This window comes from Trichechus manatus, unplaced genomic scaffold (genome assembly GCF_000243295.1).
Source record: "Trichechus manatus latirostris isolate Lorelei unplaced genomic scaffold, TriManLat1.0 scaffold00047, whole genome shotgun sequence".
In the NCBI taxonomy this organism is placed as follows: Eukaryota; Metazoa; Chordata; class Mammalia; order Sirenia; family Trichechidae; genus Trichechus; species Trichechus manatus.
The window spans coordinates 1,996,669-2,020,116 of NW_004443983.1; the positions used below are offsets into that span (position 1 = coordinate 1,996,669).

The 23,448-nt window shown below is 37.6% G+C and overlaps 1 protein-coding gene across 7 annotated transcripts in view; it reads right to left on the bottom strand.

Moving 5' to 3' along the window:
* The window catches only part of DMXL1 (Dmx like 1), a 157,383-nt gene extending 134,755 nt beyond the window's left edge, over positions 1-22,628 (bottom strand). For all 7 annotated transcript variants that reach the window (XR_002824217.1, XR_002824218.1, XM_023731941.1 and 4 more), the window contains exons 1-2: positions 22,069-22,628; positions 2,294-2,419 (exon numbers count right to left, since the gene is read on the bottom strand). Coding sequence is in view for 5 of the 7 variants with exons in the window: in XM_023731941.1 (XP_023587709.1) it covers positions 2,294-2,419; positions 22,069-22,155 (213 nt within the window). In the remaining 2 variants the exon portion in view is untranslated. The remainder of the gene's footprint in view (positions 1-2,293; positions 2,420-22,068) is intronic.
* Positions 22,629-23,448: the final 820 nt, after the last annotated feature.

Sequence of the window (23,448 nt, forward strand, 5' to 3'; positions counted from 1 at the left end):
GGGTTGACATGTTGTGGGGTTGTTAACCAATGTCATAAAACAATATGTGTACTACTGTTTTCATGAGAAACTATTTGTTCTGTAAGCCTTCACCTGAAGTACAATTAAAAAAATAAAAAAAAATACTGGTGGCCCATGATGTTGAGTGGGCCCTGGTGGCACAGTGGTTAAGAGCTTGGCTGCTAACCAAAAGGTCGGCAGTTCACATCCACCAGCTGCTCCTTGGAAATCCCATGAGGCAGTTCTACTCTGTCATATAGGGTCGGTATGAGTCAGAATTGACTTGACAGCAATGGGTTTGGTTTTTGGCTTTTTTGGGTGGTGTCAAGTAACATTTCTTCTTTAAAAACAAACAGTCAGATGTGCTCAGGTTCCAGAATCTGCATATTTTCTTCCTAATACCTCAGGGAACCTTTTGATAACACTGATATCTATGAAACAAAGGATATTTTCCTTTTATTACTTACAGTAATAAAAAGTGGAGCTTGGGGAAAAAACTTGGTAAAGTATCCATTTCACACTGGCCATGAAGAGAGGGCTTTAATTAGCAGGCCATTCCTCACAGCCACCTTCTTCATTCTGAATGATTATAAAACCAAAGGACCTCTTCATCCTAATCTGGACTGTTATGTATGCAGTCTAACCAATTGCCATTGAGTCAATTCTGACTCATAGTGACCTCATGTGTGTCAGAGTAGACTATGCTCCATTGGGTTTTCAATGGCTGATTTTTCTGAAGTAGACCGCCAGACCTTTCCTCCAAGGTACCTCTGGGTCAACTCGAACCTCCAAACTTTCAGTTAGCAGCTGATTATGTTAACTGTTTTCACCACTCAAGGACTCCCATCATGTAGCCTACACACAAAAAGATTGCTCTCGTTGGAAGTTATTAGATTTCCAACATTGACCGGCCTCATGTGAGTCTGGACGCCATAAATTTGTTTTTATACAATAACGAAGATTACAGAACTACAGAGCTAGGAAATCAAAGAAAGCAGTCTCAAAGATTTTTAGCTTTTCCACAACCAAAAAACCAAACCTGTTGCCGTCAAGTTGATTTCTACTCACAGCGACCCTATAGTACAGCGGAGAGCTGTCCCATAGTTTCAAGGAGCTGCTGGTGGATTCAAACTGCCAACCTTTTTGGTTAGCAGGCAAGCTCCTAATGACTATACCACCAGGGCTTCTAGCCTTCCATAACAAAGAAAATTTTTGTAGTATAGTGAGAAGTAATATAAGACTTGAACAAATGAAGGGATACATGAGAGACATTTGTGAGTAACTATATTAAAGGGAAGGGACAGTTAGGTAACAAAAAGAGAGTAGTTCAACAAATAGGTAAAGAAAGACTGTAAGAGTAGAAATTCTTTTCACCATGAATATCTTTAAACTAGGTCCGGAGTGGTAACTTCTTGGACCGGCAGGTTTATCAGAAATGAAGATTTTTTTTTAAAAAAAGACTGGGTCCACAGACTCTTAACATCACATAAAATATTCTAGTGTAATCACGTAGTCAAACAATATATTTAAATATCGGGGGAGAAAAATTAGTAAATTTACCAAGCCCACCCCAGTCCAGCTGCAACTACACGTGGGTCTGGTCATCTATCCTACAGGTGCTATTTTAGGCTATACTGTGCTGCCTACTAATTATGGCTCTCCCAATTCTTGTACTATATAGAACTGCATTTAACCTGATATAGAAGAATTGTATGCCTTGCTTTTTTCTTTTGTTTTGTTGTTGCTGCATTACTTTTAAGGTTAACTTATTACTCTTCATATGCAAAGAGAAGTCCAGATGGAAGCTGTATATTTTTCTTACAGACGTGGAATACATTAATAAAAAAATTATAGACTTTAGAAGAATTCATCTTCATTTCAGTACAAAGCTTACCCAGAAGTTACAAGGAGTTGACTATTTATTTACCTGCAAGAAATAACTCTACCAAATGATTTTTATTCAGCAGTTTATTTATAAACAAAATTAAGATTTATTGTCTTTCCTTTCCCTCAATCCAATCAATTTTTAAATAAGTAATAAGCCTTAGACTTGTTCTACAGGTACTAAGTACTATATATTTCTTTCCCAATTCAGAGACAATACAGTGACAAGTTTATGCTATATTATTCCTAAGACTCTAAAATCCATTATTATAGAGCCAAAGAAATTTGTAGCTACATTGTCCTTGAAACAAAGCTAGTCTCTAATTCAATAGGAAATACATATTTCAGAGATCATCCTGAGAAAAAGCATATTCAAAACAAATTTGCATATTACCACAAGATCACAAACCTTGCCTTGTTGCATTGAACAGTCTACACATCCCACTTGAATATTTCCATGTTTAGCTCCCGGAATTATCTGTAATCTTTCAAAATCACTTCCCAGTATTACAATGTCACATCCAGATGCATAAGCCTTTAAAAAAAAAAAAAAAAACTATTAAATGATGATGAAATTGTCAAGAAAACATTTATCATTTAGAATAGCAGCATTAAATATGATGCTAACATACCAGTTTTAAATGTTCTTTCTAAAAAAATATGTACTATCTGGAAATATTTCACTCACCTCCATATACAATCCATCAGCAAATCCTCTCAGCCCTATCTGCAAAACAAACACCAACTCTGACCACTTCCTCTACCTCCAATGAATGCTGCAGTGGACTAAGACACCATCATCTCTCCTGTACTACTGTCAAAGTCTACCTGCTTCCATTCTTGCCACTCTATAATCCATTTCCACAGAAAGACAAGAATAACTTTTTAGAAATGTATATTATACCAAGTAATTTTCCCTGCTTAAATCCCTTCAATAGTTTCCCACTGCACTTGGAATAAAATCTCAACTCCTTACCATGATCAAGGCCCTGCCTGATTGTCCTATTTCTCCAACCCCATTCTCAGGCTACTCTTTCCCTCTTTCCTTCCCTCAATTGCCTCCTGTCCCCCATATTGCCCTTCTTTCTGTTCTCTGGGCGTATCAATCTCTCTTTCTGCCTCATGGTGGGTTATCTGCCTTTATCTACCTAGACTTTGCCTGGCTAGCTTCTTTTCAACATTAAGGTCTCAGTTTCCAACCACTCTCCCTCTCCCATTACTCTCCATCATATTACTTTTTTTTCATGGATATATCATTATCTGTCAATATTGTGTTTATTGTCCATTTCTATTACTGGAATTTAAGCTCTAAGGGAGTAGGGTTCAAGTTTATCTTGTTCTCTGCTCTAGCCCTCAATTCTAACAGAAGGGCTAGTGCTTTATAAATACCAATAGAATAAGTGAAGTATTTAATTTCACAAAAACAGCCACCATACCTAAACAAATCAAAGGCCTGTTGCCAAGCATTTTATAGCTCTTTATGAATTCATAATAATTAGCAGAACGCTTCCAATTAGAATTCTCTTTTTGTGTTCTTTTCCCCACGTTCTCCTTTGTTCACGAAGGGTCTTCCGTTACGGCGTACACAACTGTCCTCCTAGTATTCACGTATTACAGGTTGGCTGGCATGCAGTGTAGCACTTTGATGATAAAATATCATTTACAAACTGTTCTCCACCCTGAGAAGTTCTTCAGCTAAAGTTTCAGTAACACTTTACTTTCTCATCACTTTGCATATATACCTTACTTAATGTAAAGAATATATAGTTAATATATATTTTATGACCTTAACTCTATTCAAAGCCAAAATGAATCTGAACTGAACTATCAAAAAACATTAGAAAAGGAACTTAAGAGAACATACACATAAATCTGCTCATATTACAGGCAAAAAAATTGAGCCCAAATAGGCTGATATAACTTCTTAGCGGCAGAGTGGGCTTGAGAACCCTGACTCTTAATTCTTGGTCTAGTGCTAATTCCACAGCACCACCTGGTCTTTCCTGGTTAAGAATGCCTGCCTGAAATTATTCCTAAAAGAAAACAGAAATAATCAATTCTGGTTCCACTAGTGTCACACAGTGGAAAAATCAGGTCAGTAAACAAACAAACAAAAAAATCTCATGATGGTCTGTACTCCTATATAAATATCCACAATAGGGTCATAAGACTTGCCCAAGTCTATTAGCGAGAATAAATTCCAATAATTATTTTAAGAAAAGTTGTCTTTCATAATACTTATCTTAGAAACTGATTTTATCCTTGATATTAAATTTTGATAAAATACTGATTGTCGCCATTACAAAATATTTAGTGTTAAATTCTGCATGTTTACAATTTAGACTTGCTCCTAATTTACATTCCACTAACTGGGATATATAAATAATCCTATGTTTTCATAACTTGACCTTTGTTTTGTTATACCTGAGATTATCCACCTACTTTCAAATACTGTATTGTAACTATTTTTGTCAATTAAGTCTATGATTCTGAATTAAGTCTATATTAATCATAAAGTACCATACACAAAATTAGTGTTTAATACAACACATATTAAACATTGTAGAGTTGAGAAATGCAAAGTTATACCAAAATTAAACACTCAGACTTGTAGAAGGGAAGATGCCAACTAATAATACAGTTAACTCTTGATCATTCAGAGACTTATTGAGTTCTGGATTACCCTTGTTCATCTGCTGCTGCTTTATACTTTACTCAGTAACAGTATTAGAAGTTGAAAAGCGCTCTCTGGTTTGGTAAGTTATAAATCAAACGAAAATTGATCTTCATGTAGAATATAAAAGACTGGTAATTTTTTTTCTTGGTCTTCACTTTTTTCTCTCAGTCATAACTAATAGATACCAATAAACTACTAGATGGCACTTGCACACAAAAAGATATAACAAAGTGCATTCCACACTTCCTGAGTTGATTACTCTGCGAGGGGCTTATAACAAAGAACCTTTGGTTTTCTTGACTATAGAACTTTAAATGTTACAGTTTATTTAATGGTATAATTAAATATAGGATAGATTGATGACTGAAACCATATTGCATTTTGTTCAATTTCTTAGTCATTTTAAAGCATTTGTAACTGTTTACTTAAAAATCCTACTGTGAACAGACTACTGATTGAATAAACAATGATATATATACACAGTAGAGTATTATACATGATAAAAAGATTGAGGAAGAGATCTATAAATTAGCATAGAGTGATTTTCAGGTAATATTATTAAGTAAAAAAAAAGGAGAGTGCAAAAGTGCATGTATCTTATTTTTTATGTAAGTAAAATAAGAAAACACGTATCCATTTATTTTTTCTTATTAGAAAAAGAAACACAGGAAGGATAACCAGAAAACAAAGTTTGTTATCTGTAAAGGGAGGAGGGCAACAGAGCAGAAGGGCTACAGGGAGGGGTGACACTTCTAAGTATAACTTTTTGTATTTTATGACTTTTGAAGCATGTTAATATCATACATATTCAAAAAATGAAATTAAATCAGTAATGGGGTGGGGGACCTAAAACTGAAAGCAAAGAGAAACAAACGAACTAACTATTTCAAATGAATATCTTGAAAGGAAGGGAGGGAGGAAGGAAGGAATAAACACAGATTTTCACCATAAATCTTCAGAGTCAGGAGAACTCTTTAATAGGCTTGTTACTATAGTGGTATGGACAATACAATTCTGAAACTATCTTATATGTATCATAAACCAAAAAAACCCCAAACCTGTTGCTGTCAAGCAATTCCGATTCACAGTGACCCTAAAGGACAGGGTAGAACTGCCTCATAGGGTTTCCAAGGAGCCCCTAGTGGATCTGAACTGCTGACCTTTGGGTTAGCAGCCATAGCTCTTAACCATTATGTCACCAGGGTTTCCAGATATTATAGGATTGAGCAAATGAGCGAAGATCGTCACTGGGTAGGAAGGAACATAAAGATATAGAATGGGGGAACGCACAAAAGAGCCCGGTAGGGTTGTACTGGAATTGGAAAACTTGATGTGAACTCATGCTTTCCAAAATACGCATATTTTACATGTTTATGTGCACATGTAAGTATATGTGTATATGTATCGTATGTTATACGCATATACGTGTATATTTGCTACCTCTGTCCTCTGAAAGAGCCAAGAAGCAAAAGCATCTTAGTAAGTAGTAATAAGCACACCTAGCACTTTGACTTTAGTCTCTATTTCATCCTCCACTAAGGGTAACTTGGGATCCTTGAAGAAACAGCTAATTACAGGGGCGGGGTAGGGTAGCTACAATGAGAACCTGAACATCTTGTTATGTCAGAAACAAAGAAAGTGCTAAAAAACAACAACAACAACAAAAAAAACAGGCAAGAACCATCAGTGGATACTCAATACAGGGGAAAATTTTGATGAGGATCAGGATATTTGCATGGTCTCAAAGTGTTTTTCTATATACTGTTTATTAGGTGCAAAGGAGAAAAAAAAAAAGTTATACAGTGGAGAAATTGGGCAACATTGTGACAGGTAATCAAAATTAACATCACTAATGAGGGACAGATAGATATCATGTGCCTCCAAATGTGATCCCCAGAGAAGGGCACAAAATCACCTAAATAGAATTCTGGCCAATAATCAAGAGGAAACATCAAACAAATACAAAATGATACAAGTTCTATTTAAAAAAAACAAGAGGGGTCCACATGCAAAAGAATTAAGTTGGACCCATAATTCATACCATGTAATAAGAATGACTCAAAATGGCTCAACGACCTAAATGGGAGAACTGAAACCATAAAACTCTTACAGGAAAGAATATGGGTAAAGCCACAGGACCTTATTTTTGACAAGGGATTGTAAGTATGAAATTATTTCTAAATAGTTATCAACCATGTAACAATGAAAACATTTAACACCCAAATTATTACAGTATTTCCAAAAAGTTAAAAAAAAAATCATGCTGTCACTTTTTTGAGTTTTCTTCTATTTTTCACTGACCATAGTCTTCTGAGCCTATTTTTTTCTTTAGCTTTATGCTACAGGGCCAATGCTAAGCACTTTTCATTGGTATTTCATTTAATCCTCACAACAAGTTCTAGGAGGTATTTACTATAATCACCCCATTTTAGAATAAGGAAACTGAAACTTAGAAAGATTGAATACCGGCTCAAAGTCTCAGAGTGAGTATCAGATCTACTATTTCAGAGTTAGAAGGACAACAGGAAACTAATGCCAAATAACATGCTCTTATTCTCTCTGCTATGCCTTATAAACATGCACTGGTATGAATTTAATAACTTCTTTCTTTCCATAATTAAAAAGGCATTATTGGATGTGAAGCAACCAGAACTCCCATAACTGCTTGCAGGAGTGTAAAATAGTACAACTACTTTGGAAAACTGAACACATTCATACTCTATGATCCAGCAATTCTACTTCTAAGTATATACCCAACAAAAATGTGTCCATGTGTGCAACAAGAGATGTACACGTACACAAACATTCATAGCACTATTCATAACTAGAACCAACTCAAATATCCAACAACAGTGGAACAGATAAATTGTAGTACACTTCTACAACGGAATACTACAGCAGTGGTTCTCGGACTTTCTGGTCTCAGGATCCTTTACATTCTTGAAGTATTGAGGACACTCCTCTGCCATTCCTCGCCCAAAGATCTTTAGTTTCTGTGGGTTATCTATCAATATTTACTCTTTTAGAAATGAAAACTGAGAAAAATACACAAGAGCATATAGGCATTGTCTTAGTTATCTATCGCTGCTATAACAGAAATACCACCAGGGGATGGTTTTAACGAAGAGAAGTTTATTTCCTCATAGTCAAGTAGGCTAAAAGTCCAAATTCAGGGCATCAGCTCCAGGGAAAGGCATTTTCTCTCTGTCGGCCTTCTTCTCTTCAGACTAGGAGCTTCTCTGCACAGGGACCCTGGTCCAAAGGACACGCTCTGCTCCTGGCACTGCTTTCTTGATGGTATGAGGTCCCCCTGTCTTACCGCTCACTCCTGTCTTTTATATTTCAAGAGACTGCCTCAGGACACAAGCCAATCTTGTAGATTGAGTACTGCCTCACTAACACAACTGCTGCCCATCCTCCCTCGTTAACATCATAGAGGCAGGATTTACCACACATGGGAAAATCACACAATACTGGGAATCACGGCCCAGACAAACTGATACACACATTTTTGGGGGGACACACTTCAAACCATGACAGGCATATATTCCATTAGCCTCTGGATGCAGCCTCTGGAAAACTTCAATCTATACTTGTGAGAGAAGAATGAAAAAGGCAAATAAAGTCTTAGTATTATGAAATAATGAAAACAATGTTGACCTCAGAACTCCCCAAAGAGTCTTGTAAGCATCCACTCTTTGAGAACCACAGCTATATGGCAATAAATAAAGTGTACAGAACAGCATGGATGAATCACACAATGCTGACTTTAAAAACCCAGACACAAAACTATACACATTTATTTAGAGTCAAAAAACAAGCAAAACTAATCTTGTTGTTGGGTGCCGGTCAAGTCGATTCCGACTCATAACTACCCCATGTGACAGAGTAGAACTGCTCCATAAGGTTTTCTTGGCTGTAATCTTTACTGAAGCAGATCACCAGGTCTTCCTCCAGCGGAGCGGTTGGGGGGTTTGAACCACCAACCTTTCGTTTAGCAGCTGAGCACTTAACCACTGCACCACCAGGACTCCTTGAAACTAATCTAGGATGACAGAAATCAGCACAGTGGTTACATTTGGGGGATAATGCTTGGGAGGGACCATAAAGTGGTGATCTTAGGGTAGTATAATATTGTATTTATTGATCTAGGTGTTCATTTAATAAGTGAATTTACTTTGTAAAGAGTCAATAAGATATACCCTGATGATTGATACCCTTTATGTTAAGTAGGCTCTTTATCAGTAAATATCTTACTTAAGAAAGAAAAGCTTCATTCTCAAAAGCAAAGTCATCTGTATTATCTTTCACTATCCCTAACTCTCACTTTTTTCCAAAACAAAAAGTACAGTTATACATCGAGTTTTAAAATATGCTTCATCTAAAATAAATTTAGAAATTAAAAAAAAAAAAACCACCTTGCTTAAATTGTAACAGCATAAATGTCTCATTAAGGGTCTATTGAAACGTTATGATTGAATTTCATTTCAGCCATACTAACAATAAATCCAGGGTATAAAACACATGTCATACTGAAAAAGGCAATTTTCAATTATTTAAGAAAGAATCTGAATAACATAAAACAGATAAGGCAAAATGAATATCTGCTTTGTTAAACAACTAAACACCCAAACTCCATGCCACTCAGTGCCTAGCTCTAGTCTCCTTTTTGGCATCACCTTACAGTGAAAATAGGATAGTATGAACAAAGGGTCCTTTGTAATGATCAAGAACCCACAAGACAAATAAACCGCTAATAGTATAAAGGAGAGTAATAACATTATTCTCTCCAGTTGACTTGTTATATTTTGTATCAAAAACTAACAGAAAAACTTAGAAGACTCATTAAGTTTCAGTTTACCTCTAATTACATAGTTCTGGAATGTTTCTGATATAATCATTATTGATCACTACCACAAACAAGTAGATATTAATAGCCATGCTATAGACATATTAGATAAATAAACTTTCACTAATTCTTTAAATAAACAGGTTAATACCAGTTACATGGATTTTTAATAGATAATACAGAATGAAAATACATTTAGAAAAATAACGCATCTTTAAAGATTAGATAATCTTTATCATTTTATTTAAACTTGCAATCAGCAATATATTGTTACAGCTATAGTATTTTACTGTGTTCAAAATTAACTTTAAATGGATTATCAAGTTTATTTTTAGCAGAAAAAAACAACTACTTCATTAATGTAGTTATTAGTAAGACCTTACTAAAAGATTATTGTTCCTGAAATATTAAAAAGCCGAGTTAAGTTCCATAAGCTTTCATTAGAAAACTAGACATAGAAGGCATGCCCAGAGAAAAATAAAATTGTTCACAAAATGCCAAAATAAAATACACATGAGAACACACACAAATTTAATTAAAACCCCTTCCTTGAAGAAAAGTATATCCACCATAACAACTAATATTAGCTAGATTATGCAAACATCATACTAAAGTCACATTATAATATGACTGTGTATCGCCTACTCCTTTAAATTTAGCCTATAACCCATTCATCTCCAAGAAAACTAAGAAATACTTTTGTTATGTTGTCTTGTGATAAGACACTGAAGTTAAAGCCAAAGAGCAATTAAATGTCAACTGAGAGGACCTGAAACTTGTGGAAGCAGAGTTCTATGGACTGCAAAGCCCTGGCACAAGTATCTACACAACTCTTCCCTTCGGGACCAGACAACAAAGTTTTATCCTGCTCCACGACGGTCCCTTTCTGGCATTTTATTTTTGCACCTGGCACCACTAACTGAGTTACAGTTAGCTATATGATCGAATCCCAAAGATCAAATTAGTATAAATTTTAGAACATTGTCTTTAAAACTAAAAAGAATGAAGTTGGAGGACTCACACTTCATGATTTCAAAACTTACTACAAAGCTAGAATAATCAAGACAGTGTGGTACTGTCATAAAGATACACATATAGATCAACAGAACAGAACTGAGGGTCCAGAAATAAATCCTTGCATTTGCGGTCAATTGATTTTAAATAAGGATGCCAAGAAAATTTAATGGGAAAATACTCTTTTCAACAAATGGTACTAGAACAACTGAACATCTACCTGCAAAAGAATGAAGTTGGACCCCTACCTCATACCATATATAAAAATTAACTCAAATTCAATAAGAAACCTAAGTATAAGAGCTAAAACTATAAAACTCTTAGAAGAAAATATAGAAGTAATTCTTTATAATCTTTGATTTCTTAGCTATAGTTTCTTAGATACGACATGTGAACTTCTGTACCTCAGAAACCACCATCAAGATAGTGAAAAGGCAACCTGTATAATGGTAGAAAATACTTCCAAATCATATATCCGATAAACGACTTGTATCTAGAATATGTAAAGAAGTCTAGCGAATCAACAATAAAAAGACAACCCAATTGAAAAATAAGGAAATGATGTGAACAGACATTTCTTCAAGAAGATATACAACTGGCCAATAAATCTGAAAAGGTATTCAACATCATTAGCCATTAGGGAAACGCAAACCAAAACCACAGTGAGATACCACTTCATACCCACTAGACTAGTTAGAATCAAAATGAAACAAAATAACAAGTGCTGAAAGGATACAGAGAAATTGGGAACTTCATACATTTCTAGTGGGAATGTAAAATAATGCAGTCACTGTGCAAAATGTTTAGCAGTTCCTCAAAAAGTTAAACACAGTTATCATATGACTCAGCAATTCCACTCCTAAGTATATACCCAAGAAGATGTATGTCCACAAGAAAACCTGTACACAAATGTTCACAGCAACATTATTCATAACAGACCCAAAGTGGAAACAACTCAAATGTTCATCACATCCAACATGACAGGGCTCCACAAACAGTAAAAACTCAAAGGAAAACGTCATAATTTAGAGAACACTTCATAATTTAGAGACAAAAACTGCCTTTGAACACACGTAAGAACAAAAACTTCCATGCACAGATTCCATTTGTCTCCAATTAGTTAAAAGGAAAAGGTACACAAGGGTACCTTTGGATAAAACTGGTATGGTCTAAGTTAGTCCACAATCTTTTGTTTCTGCAGCTCTTTGCCTTCATATTAACTACTACTCATCCACATTTCATGCATCCAGTGTTTATGGGTTCTTATGCCACCTGTAAAAACAAAACTCAACCAGAAGCTGACCATATATACTTGTTAATTGGTTGTAAAGACTGAAGTGTGAAGATGTTTGAGTTAAAGTGTGTCCTCAACCAGTTTTTGCCCTTTAGAATATACATATTTTTTAATTTTAAAAAAAAAAGGGGACTCAGATAAAAAGAAATTACAGCTACCAACAATGTCTGGCACGTGTATGTCATCAATAAATATCAGTTACATTAATGAAATAAGCAATAAAGGAAGAGAGCTATTTCTATGGAGAGTGAAAGGAAAAGGTAAAATCATATTTCTACCCTAAGGCTTTCCAAGAAGTCACTTGAATTTGACTTTCTGAGAATACTGACCTGGAGGTGTGGAGTAGTGAAGGCAGCCCAGAAAAGCTGTCCAGGACTTTTCCATAAAGAGCTTAGTCCCCAGAGTGGACCTTCTGATTCTAGCACAGGTTCTCTTTGTCCTATTTGTTTCTCAGATATTTACTAGCCCCATATCTTGCCACTGCTTAGGATGTAATGATAAAAAAAGAAAGATATAGTCACTGCCCCCAGAGACAGTATAGTCTAATAGATGACAAACAAGGAATTTTAAGAAATAGGAGGAATACCTAACTAACTAGAGACATCTAAGCTAAGATTTAAAGAATGAGGAGTTAGGTTTAAATCTCTTTGGGTGGGGGGGCAGGAAAGAAGATGAAGAAAAATTGTGTAAAGAGCATGTGTAAAGACTAGAAGTATCAAAACCACAATGAGGTACCACTTCACCCCCACTAGGATGGCTAAGATAAAAAAAGAAAAATAACAAACATTGGCAAGGATGTGGAGAAATTGGAATCCTCATCAGCACTGAGGCAGAGGAACTGATGAATTAAGTTTAGAAAATGCTGAGTTTTAATATCTATGGGAACTTCGAGTGGAACAATCCAATAAGTATTCAAATTTATCAGTTTGAAGATGAAGAGAGGGATCTCCCTATCACAGACAAGACACCAACAAGTACATGTGAAATGAAACACAGAAGAGCACCAAGCCCTGATGGTCACCAACATCTGAGAGATAGGCAAGAAACATAATTTTGCAAAGATCACTGAGAATGGGTAACTAGAGAAGCAAAAAAAAAAAAAAAAAGTAGAGTATACCTAAAGCCAAGGAAAAAGGAGTAAATGATCAACACAACAAATGGCGAAGAGAAATCAAGTAAGATACAGAGTGAGACCTATTGGTGCATCAATGTAGTTATTGGCGACTAAGGGGGCAAAAGCTGCTAGAATTGAGTTGAGAAGTGGGCAGGAGGTAAAAGTAGCAAAAAATATAGACAACTCAAGGAATATAGCTGTGAAGTCAAACATAGAAAGGGACACTACGTCAAAGAAAGGTTTTCTGGTTGTTCTTTGTTTAAGATGAGAGTTTTAAGCCTGTCTTAAATCTTTCTGGAAAGAAGCCAGTAAAGAGAGACATTGAAGATACAGAAAAAGAATGGAGATAACTGAAGGACTGTGGTACCAGAAACAGAATGAAGAGGTAAGTCCCGGGAGACAGGAAGGATTAACTCTTAACAAGGAGAATACCTCTCTCACAAGAGAAATGCATTTTACAGTTTGCAGTTGAAAATGAGGAGTTATTACCTGACGGAGTCAATTTCCTGTGTAAAACAGGTTGCAAGTTTGTATCTGTAAGAGAATGCTAGGGTGGAAGGTTTCAGAAAATGAAAGAAAAGGAAAAAAAGTAGAAGGGTAGGAGGATGCTGGGAAGCTTTTAGATCCTGTTTGAAATCAGCAACCATGACTTTATTTTCCACACGATTTTAGTTACATTGTGCTAGGAGTCCTGGTGGCACACTGGTTAAAGCAATTGACTGTTAACTGAGGGGATGGCGGTTCAAAATCAACAGCAGCTCCTTGGGAGAAAGATGTGGCAGTCTGCCTCCACAGAGATTTACAGCCCTGGAAACCCTCTCGGGTCACTATGAGTCAGAATTGACTCGACAGCAGTGTGTTTGGTTTTTTTGGGGGGAGGGGGGTGGGGCTAGTAGTGCTCAAGAGCCAGGAATGTAGGAACAAGAAAGAACAAGTATATGGGATCTGGTCAGACTGATGCAAAGAAAAAGGGTCAAGAGATTTTAAAGATACTGACAACAGAAGAAAAAGGAGATAACTGGGAGCTCCTAAAAATCAAACACTTATGCTCATCAAAAGACTTCACCAAAATAGTAAAAAGAGAACCTACAGCTGGGAAAAAAATTTTTGGCTACAACACAGCCAATAAGGGTTTAATCTCTAAAATCTACAAGATTCTGCAATAACCCAATTGAAAAATGAGCAAAGGATACTAACAGACACTTTACCAAAGAAAACATTCAAGCAACTAACAGACACACGAGGAAATGCTCACAATCATTAGCCATTAGAGAAATGCAAATCAAAACTACAATGAGATAGCATCTCACCCCAACAAGGTTGACACTAATCCAAAAAACACTAAATAATAAATGTTGGAGAGGTTGTAGAGAGACTGGAACTCTTATACACTGCTGGTGAGAAAGTAAAATGGTAGAACTACTTTGGAAAATGATTTGGTGCTTCCTTAGAAAGCTAGAAATAGAAGTACCATATGATCCAGCAATCCCACGCCTAGGAATACATCCTAAAGAATAGACATATGCACACTCATGTTCATTGCAGCACTGTTCACAACAGCAAAAAGATGGAAAGAACCTAGGTGTCCATCAACAGGCGAACAGATAAATTATGGTACATACACACAATGGAATACTATGCAACAATAAAGAACAACGATGAATCTGTGAAATATCTCATAACATGGATGAATCTGGAGGCACTGTGCTGAACGAAATTAGTCACAAAAGGACAAATATTGTATGAGACAATTATTATAAGAACTCAAGAAAAGGTTTAAACACAGAAAAAAGCATTCTTTGATGGTTATGAGGGTGGCGGGGGTGGGGAATTCACTAACTAGATAGTAGGCAAGGATCAACCTGTTGAAGGGAAGGACAATACACAATACAGGGGAAGTCAGCACAACTGGACCAAAGCAAAACTGGACCAAAGCAAAAGCACAGAAGTTTCCTGGACACATCCAAATACTTTGAGGGACAGAGTAGCTGCAGCTGGAGCCTGGGGACCATAGTTTTGGGGGACATCTAGGTCAACTGGCATAACAAAGTTTATTAAGAAAATGTTCTGCATCCCACTCCGGTGAGTGGCATCTTAAGAAAGCTTGCAAGCAGCCATCTAAGATGCATCAATTGGTCCCATCCTACTTGGAGCAAAGGAGAATGAAGAACACCAAATACATAAGAAAAATTATTAGTCCAAGAGACTAAACGACCACATAAACCTGAGACTCCACCAGCCTGAGACCAGAAGAACTAGATGGTACCCGGCTACCACCAATGACTGCCCTGACAGGAAACACAACAGAGAGTCCCGGACGGAGCAGGAGAAAAGTGTGGAGCAGAACTTAAATTCACATAAAAAGACCAGACTTAACAGTCTGAAAAAGACTAGGGGAAACCCCGAAACTATGGCTCCTAGATGCTCTGTTCACCCAGAACTAAAACCATTCCTGAAGCCCACTCTTCAGACAAAGATTAGGCAGGACTATAAAACAAAAAATAATACTCGTGAGGCATACGCTTCTTAGCTCAATCAGGAACATGAAACCACATGGGCAGCTCCTGTCCAGAGGCAGGATGAGAAGGTAGGAAGGGCAGGAACTGGTTGAATGGACACAGGGAACCCGAGGTGGAAAGGGGAAGCATGCTGTCACATAGTGGGATCTGCATCTAATGTCACAAAACAGTAAGTGTATCAATTTTTGTATGAGAAAGTAACTTGAGCTGTAAACTTTTACCTAAAGCACAATAAAAAAATTTCAAAAAAAGATACTAACAACAAAGAAAGTTGCTAAGTCAATTCATACCAAATTATCTAAATTATAAAATTAAAATGTGTAACAATAACTAAGCTAAGCAACAGTTAATAATGCCAAGGTTTAGGGTTTGATTTCCATATGAGTCAGTGATCATTCTGCAACACAGACATGATATAAAATCCTCAATCTAAATACCTCACAAATTTGTGCTAAAAATAAAACTCACTGCCATCAAGTTGATTCTGTCTCATAGTGACCCTATAGGACAAAGGAGAACTGTCTCACGGGGTTTCCGAGGAGCACCTGGTAGATTAGAACTACTGACCTTTTGGTCAGCAATAGAGCACTTAACCACTACGCCACCTGGGTTCCAAATCATAGTGACCCTATAGGACAGAGTAGAACTGCCCCATAGGGTTTCCAAAGAGTGGCTGGTGGATTCGAACTGCTGAACTTTTGGTTAGGAGCCAAGCTCTTAACCACTGTGCCACCAGGGATAAGAACAGAGGAGTCCATTTATTAGCTGTGAAAGTAATTCAAGTTCAAGGTCCACCAAGCGGATATCACTTCTATAAGAAAAAGACAAATTAAGTCTCCAGGTCCCATTTTCTCCCTACTTCAAGAAAGTTTTGGTTTGCATTTTGGACTCTATAAATTTATACAGAGTCTGTGCTAATAATGGATGGATCTGTGCAGATAATCTAAACTGGCTACCATCCAAAAATCTGACATAGACATATTCTATAGATATTACCAACTGTTACTGTTATTAGGTGTAGTTGAGTCAGTTCCGACACACAGCGACCCTATAGGACAGAGCAGAACTGCCCCATAGGGTTTCCAAGGGGCAGCTGGTCGATCTGAACTGCCAACCTTTTGGTTAGCAGCTGAGCTCTTAACCACAACGCCACCAGGGCTCCCTAGATATTACCAACAGATGATTAAAATTAGTTCAGCCTCTAGAGCTTATACCATGTAAGGTGATAAGCATGGATAAGTACACTCCCAAAAACAGGAAGAACAGTCTTTAACTTAAAACCAGCAATGCATGATTTTAAAATAAAATAATCCATTTTCCACTAGATTCTTAAATAAAAGTAATCTAGCTAGTTAGTTTTAAAAATAAACCTAAAATGAAATGCAATACATAATACTACTAAACCAAAATCTAAAACCAATTTTATAGATTATTCTAAAATTATTCGCAAAACACATTTCAAGTTGCCGTGACTATAATGTGAAAGGTTATCAAAATAAGAACAGCACTGGCTTATCAAATAAACTGTCATATTCCTTGCTCTTCAAAATTCAGATGTATATGTTACAATACAGTTTGTACACCGGCTGCATGTCATTAGATCTATAATCAAAATAATCTATTACTAATCAATGGAAATTAAATCGACAAACGAACATCCTTCTATCAGACACATGTAATAATAATATTAATATTAGGTTTATTAACTTTAAGACTAAAGATGCATAGGAAGAACTGACTACATGTACTGGTATCAAGCATACAATCAAAACAATTTTTAATTTTAAATTTTGGCAGAGAATCTTCTCAAATATTTAAAATTTCAAAAGATATACAAGGTTGTTACAGTTATTATTCTAACTTGAAACCTCTGTGATTTCTGCAAGACATACAGATTTTCTGTTTCCACTGACCTTTTAACCAACTATAACAGGTAAATACTCCCCAAAGAATTTCTTCCCAGTATGTTTCCTGGTTAAATAACTTAAGTTTGATAACGCTGTAATTAGTGTTTATTCTCCTTTTTAAAAATATTATATTGAGAACTTCAATAACCTTAAAGGTACTGTAATACCATTTAAAACAGTATTTTAAAATAGGCCAAGATTTTTTAGTAGTCTAATTTAGTACTTAAAACCGCACTACAGGCACCACAAAAATCTCTTACTCAGATGAACAGCATCAAACTTTCCCCTTACATATTCTCCTCACCCATAATGACCCACATGACGCCCCCCCCCAAAAAAAAAACCTCTTCCCATCCTCCAGCCTAATGTAGCAATCATACAGCCACCAATAAAGGCTTCCCATGAATGACCAAAACAAAAAGTTAAATGGAAGGGTGCTTAATATCACAGAAAGTTGAGGAAGGAGAATGTTTATTCATCTCCCTTTTCTCTACCAACACCCAAAGAGCTGCAGTCTTTTGGCTTCTAATCTGGGTCCTCTCGGTTGGGAACACTGGGTTGTCTAATTCTAAAAGGAGCCTGGAGCAATAACATGTTTGCTTTCTAACCTACGGTAAAGGTGTTTAAATTCCAAATCAGAGTCAGGAAGTCATAAATACTAGCAGCTTTTTGTCTCTTGGAAATTACCTTCCTTTCTATTTCATTCAAATCACAATTTCAAACACTAAGGATGGATAAGCTAAAAAATGAAAAGAAAGAAAAATCTATCATAAAAAAACAAAAGTTGTCAACATATCCAGACCAGGTTGCTCACATACTTTCAATCTAAAAACAGCAGGAAATTAACAAGGAAAATGTTAGAAATGAGGGGAGCATTCCAGTAAATAAGGAAAAAAAAATGAATTTTTGCTTTGTGTATCTGAAGTCTCCCCTAGTTACTTACATGATATTAATGGTAAAAATGCATAAACAACTAACTTTGAAAAAACTTAAAGAAACTTTAATAAAAGTATCCTATTTGGATCAAAACTAAATTATTAAAGCTATTTTAAAATATAGTGATTATAATTTATATTGCAGTAAGACTTCTTTATCCGCTATCCATCCATTCAACCAGTATTTACCAAGCACTTTCTATGTGCCAGTCATTAGAATGAGTATACCCTTAATTTTATAAGAGTTTGCATTTTTAAGAGCTTTACAATTACTAAGCAATGAACTTAACCAGTTGCTGTCAAGTCATCTCCAATTCATGGCATCCCCAACGTGTGTCAGAGTAAAACTGTGTTCGATTGGGTTTTCAAAGGCTGATTTTTTTAAAATAAATCACAATGAACTCAGAGCTTAGCTTTTCTTTTAACAGCCCTACTATGAGGTAGGCACTATTTTTGGCCTCATTTTATACAAGAGAAAAAAAGAAATTAAACGAGTATAAAAGAACTTGCCCTGGATATACAACCATAAGGGGCTAACCTAGAAATCAAATCCAGGTAGACGCTACTAAAAGGTATCACCACTCCCTCCAATCACTCACTGTTCTTTTGCTTGTGTTGTTAGTTCTTGTTAAGTCTATTCGGACTCATGGCAACTCAGTGTGTGCAGAGTAGAACTGCTCCGTAGGGTTTTCAAGGCTGTGACCTTTCAGAAACAGATCGCCAGGCCTGTCTTCCGAAGCGCCTCTGGGTGGGTTCGAACCACCAACCTTTTGGCTAGTAGTCGAGCACTTAACCACGGAGCCATCCAGAAGTTAACGCTCACAATAAAGACAGATACACACATAAGACAAAACTGCTTAATAATATAATAAAAGTGTAAATAAAGTGATTTGAAGGCATAAGAGATACAGTCACTGCCTACTAGAAGTTTTTTTACTAAGAAAAACAAAGTGAAAATAGTTTGATTCCTGCTAAGTAGTAAAAAAAAGTATCTAGTACAGTACTTAGACATACTAACCTGCATGAGCAATTGCATATTTTAAAATCTAGAATCCATGAGAACTAGCATTCAATTTTATTTCAATTTAAAAGCTGTCAGACTATGCGGAAAATAGGATCTCATTTCCTGTAATCTTTCAAAGCAAGAACATGCAAAGGGAGGAATTACGAACACAGGACTTAAGAGAAGGCATAAAGTACCAGGAGGGATAAAAGAATTCTTCAAGGGGGAAAGGAAGATTCCATGTCCCTACAGCAAGTAAAACTGGAATTTAGGTCGATTTTTTTAGCCTTCACATATCATCTAAGGAGTCCTGGAGGTGCAGTGATTAAGTGCTCAGCTGCTAACCAAAGTCAGCAGTTCAAACCAACCAGCTGCTCCTCGGGAGAAAGATGTGGCAGTCTGCTCCTATAAAGATTACAGCCTTGGAAACCTTATAGGGAAGTTCTACTCTTTCCTATAGGATCGCTATGAGTCAGAACAGGTTTGGGTTTTTTTGTTTTTCACATACCATCTACCATCAATGTCTGCTATCTTTCTATCAAAGAAAGTCAAGTCACAATCAAGGTTAAAAACAAAACTCAAAGAGCATACAACAGACTTTGCTTTTTAGCATGAAAGGAAACAAACAAACACAGGAACTTCAAGAGAGATAAATTTAAGCTGTGTCCAGGAAACAGTGCAAAAACTTATCAACTGAATGTTAAAGAGGCAGGGATGGATTGGCTGCAAAGGAAGAAGATGACTGCTTATCCCTTAAACTACACCAAAATTAAAAACTGCTGGGATCTCTACACTAAACAAAAAAATCTGTATTTCCATTATTTACTGGAATGCTTTCAGAAACTTGAGAAAAATCTGCAGCAGGCTTGGTGAGAGATGATTAGATCCTGGCCTATGGAAATGGGCTTTAAAATTCAGCAGAACTGAGGAACAAACTACATGATGATGTGGGATGGCACGTTAACTCTCCTTAAAAATAACAGAGGCATTCACTAAGGTTTCATAGAGGGGCACATTCAGGTGTATAAATAGGTCAGCATATTATATACATGCTTTGAAGCACACACCATTGCTTACATTCTGAAAGCCTTAGAAAAAGTTCTTAAAATTTACATTGTAGAAAGAATTCACATAACTTTAGGAGGTGTCAGAAAAACAAATGTCACCATCCTATTTCACTAGGAAAACCTCCTTAGGATGCTGTTTACTTCCCCCCTTTAAACAGCCAAGGGCCAAGAGCAATGTCCAGTTACAGGGAGACTACAGCTGCTCACTGAGACCCTCAGAGCCTCTTCTCCTCCAGGATATTAAAGCTAATGCAAACTAAACTGTGTATGAGATACTGCCCTCTACAGGGGAGGTACAATCTGTATTTGAAAGTAAAGTGCTTGGGTGCACAGCTCTAAAAGTACAAGTCAGGCATTAAATGGTGACTATTATTTATTCTCAGAGCCCTGGTGGTGCAGTGGTTAAGCATTTGGCTGCTAACCCAAAGGCTGGCAGTTGGACTCAGCGGCTCCTTGGAAACCCTGTGGGGCAGTTCTACTCTGTCCTTTAGGGTCGCTATGAGCTGGACTCGACTCCACGGCAATCAGTTTTTGTTTTTTTCTGGTTATTATTTATTCTGGAGGAGCCCTGGTGGCGCAGTGGTTAAGCAGTCGGCTGAAAGGTCGGCAGTTTGAACCCATCAGCCGCTCTGTGGGAGAAAGATGTGGTAGTCTGCTTCTGTAAAGAGTACAGCCTTGGAAACCCTATGGTTTCCAATACTTTGTCCTACTGGGTCCTACAGGGTCGCTATGAGTCTGAATCAACACAATGGCAATGGCATTATTACCACTCTCACTGACAAAGGCCACATAAAAGGTCAAAAGGTAGAAAGACTAGAAATTTAAGACTCCTAAACTTGGGCCATCTGTTAAGCTGTTTACTTTGTTTCACTTATATAAAATTAAACTTTTAATCACAACTAAAGATACGTCTACAGCAGTTGTAGCACAAAACCATTACCATTATGTTTAAAGGGTATCACATGGAACTAACAGTTTTTAATTATTATAAATACTATAAGGCAGAAAATGTCACTATACTGGTAAGTATTCAGAAGTTTGGGGCCCTCTTCCTCCCACTCTCTGGGGAAGACCAATGTCACTTTCAGGAAACCTTAAACTGGAATTATCACACCTAGCATGTAGGACTTATACTGAAAAACAGTACTGCAACTGTTAGTAATCAATTTGAACAACCTAAAATAAATAAAAGTGTCCTTGGACTACTAGACTGTAGTTACATATGGAATTCAAAGGATGGCAGGAATGAGTTATTTATGAAAAATATTTTTTCTTTTCAAAGTTATTCCTCAGTGAATTTGAAGAAAAATAAATGAAAGACACCGTTTTCATGATAATTTTACTCAGCGATAGTTGTTAACAATTAGTAATTGTTTTAACACACCTACTCTTTTTAGCTACAACAATGCTTGATCTTAGAATCAAATATGAAACTAATCTCAACTACTTCTAAACCTGATAAATCGGGAGTATGAAGTAGGGTAATGATAAGCCTCCAACATGCTACTCAACAAAAATTTTTTGGATAAACGACTCTGGCAAACTACCCCGACTCACGAAAGACAGAATAAAAACAAACAAAAACTTCTACAAAACACTAGGACTTCCGAGTTTAGGCTCCGTAAGGTACATCAACGACCGAAACGTTTTTGCCTTCTTCGCTTTCAAAGGTCCCGGCCGGTCCGAGGCGGCCAGGCACCTCGGTGGAGGTGACTAGGGATCCCCGTGCCGTTGGCAGGATAACCAGAGAGGGGCGGTGAGGCGCTCTCGCCTCTGCGACACGGAAGGAAGCCTCCCCCACTCACCGTGAAGCGCTGATCGCCGACGCTGCCCACGGAGAAGCAGTGGTCGCCGGGATTCACGGCCCCGGTGAGCACCTGGTGCAGGTTCATGTCGACGCCTTAGTCCCGCAGCAGACACTGCGTCCGGCTCATGCCCGGGGTCAGCGGTCGCTTCCCTCTCTCCTTCCTTCAGGGGCGGCGGCCACTCTTTGGCTGCGGCCGCAGCAGTGACGAGCACCAGAAGCCAGAGCCGTTCAGCTGCGTCCAGCAGCTCATCCCGAACCCTGGCGGGCGAGGCCCGGAGGGGGCGGGCCGGCGAGCGGGCGGGGTGCCGCGCTCCTCCGCGCACCTGTCACTGCCCGCGTGGGCCCAGGTGAGGATCTGGTCGAGTAACCGGCCGCGACTCAGGGCCGACTCACCGGCAGGGAGGGCCGCGCCGTCCACACACCTCCTCTAGGCCCGGGCAGCTGGCCCTGACCGAGCCGAAATGGCGCAGGGAGCACTCGCTCGCCCTGCCTGGCTGACGGAACTCTTCCCGGCCCCGGTACCAGCCACCTCCCACTAGCCTCAGTCGCTCACTATGCCTTTCTAGGTTCCTTTGGTCGAAATATCGCGAGACATCTGTGCTGAACGACCTTTTTTTTTTTTTTTAACCACAGTATGCATATTTCTAAGTGGATATGAAAACTCCTTGTCTAGACGAAACTGGCCAATCCCGAGCGCCAGTCTACCTAGGGCTCTGCCCACTATTGAGTACAGACCAATCTCTTTGAAGCTTGTGAGCGAGCACGCTGTCCTTCTGAGTGTTGAATATCATGAGCCAAGCAGAAGCGTAATGATCCAAGAATGAGGGGAGAGTTATCCAGTTATGCGTTAATTTGGGGCTTAATATGACAGCTGGGACAGAAAATTTAAAAGTGCATTATTACTGGAGTTGTGGATTCCTTGTTCTGGTGGAAACTACAGGTCCCAACATGCACCGCTCCTTTCTACCATTCGTGAGTATCTCCAAGTAAATGTGACCCTTGAAACACTTCTGCAAGTAGCATAGTGGTTACTGTACTAGTCATACACGCTTCTCCAATTTGCTAAACGGGATAATTAATAAGTACTAAAATAAAACTTTTTAAACCTTAATTTATCCTATATGTTTTGAAATAGTGCTAATAATAATACTGCACCAGTCCTGTGTAGCCCGTTTGTTTTGGAAAAGTACGTAAGAATTACAAAATGATCAGTATCACAGTTACCAACAGTGAGACTTAGCGTTGTATTTTGACATAGTTTTTTATTATTATTGGTAAACATGCTTATGTATCTTTCTCCCCCCATATACTATAAGCCTCTTAGGGATAGAGACTATGCTGTTCCTCACTGTATTCCAAGTGTCTAACACATTGCCAG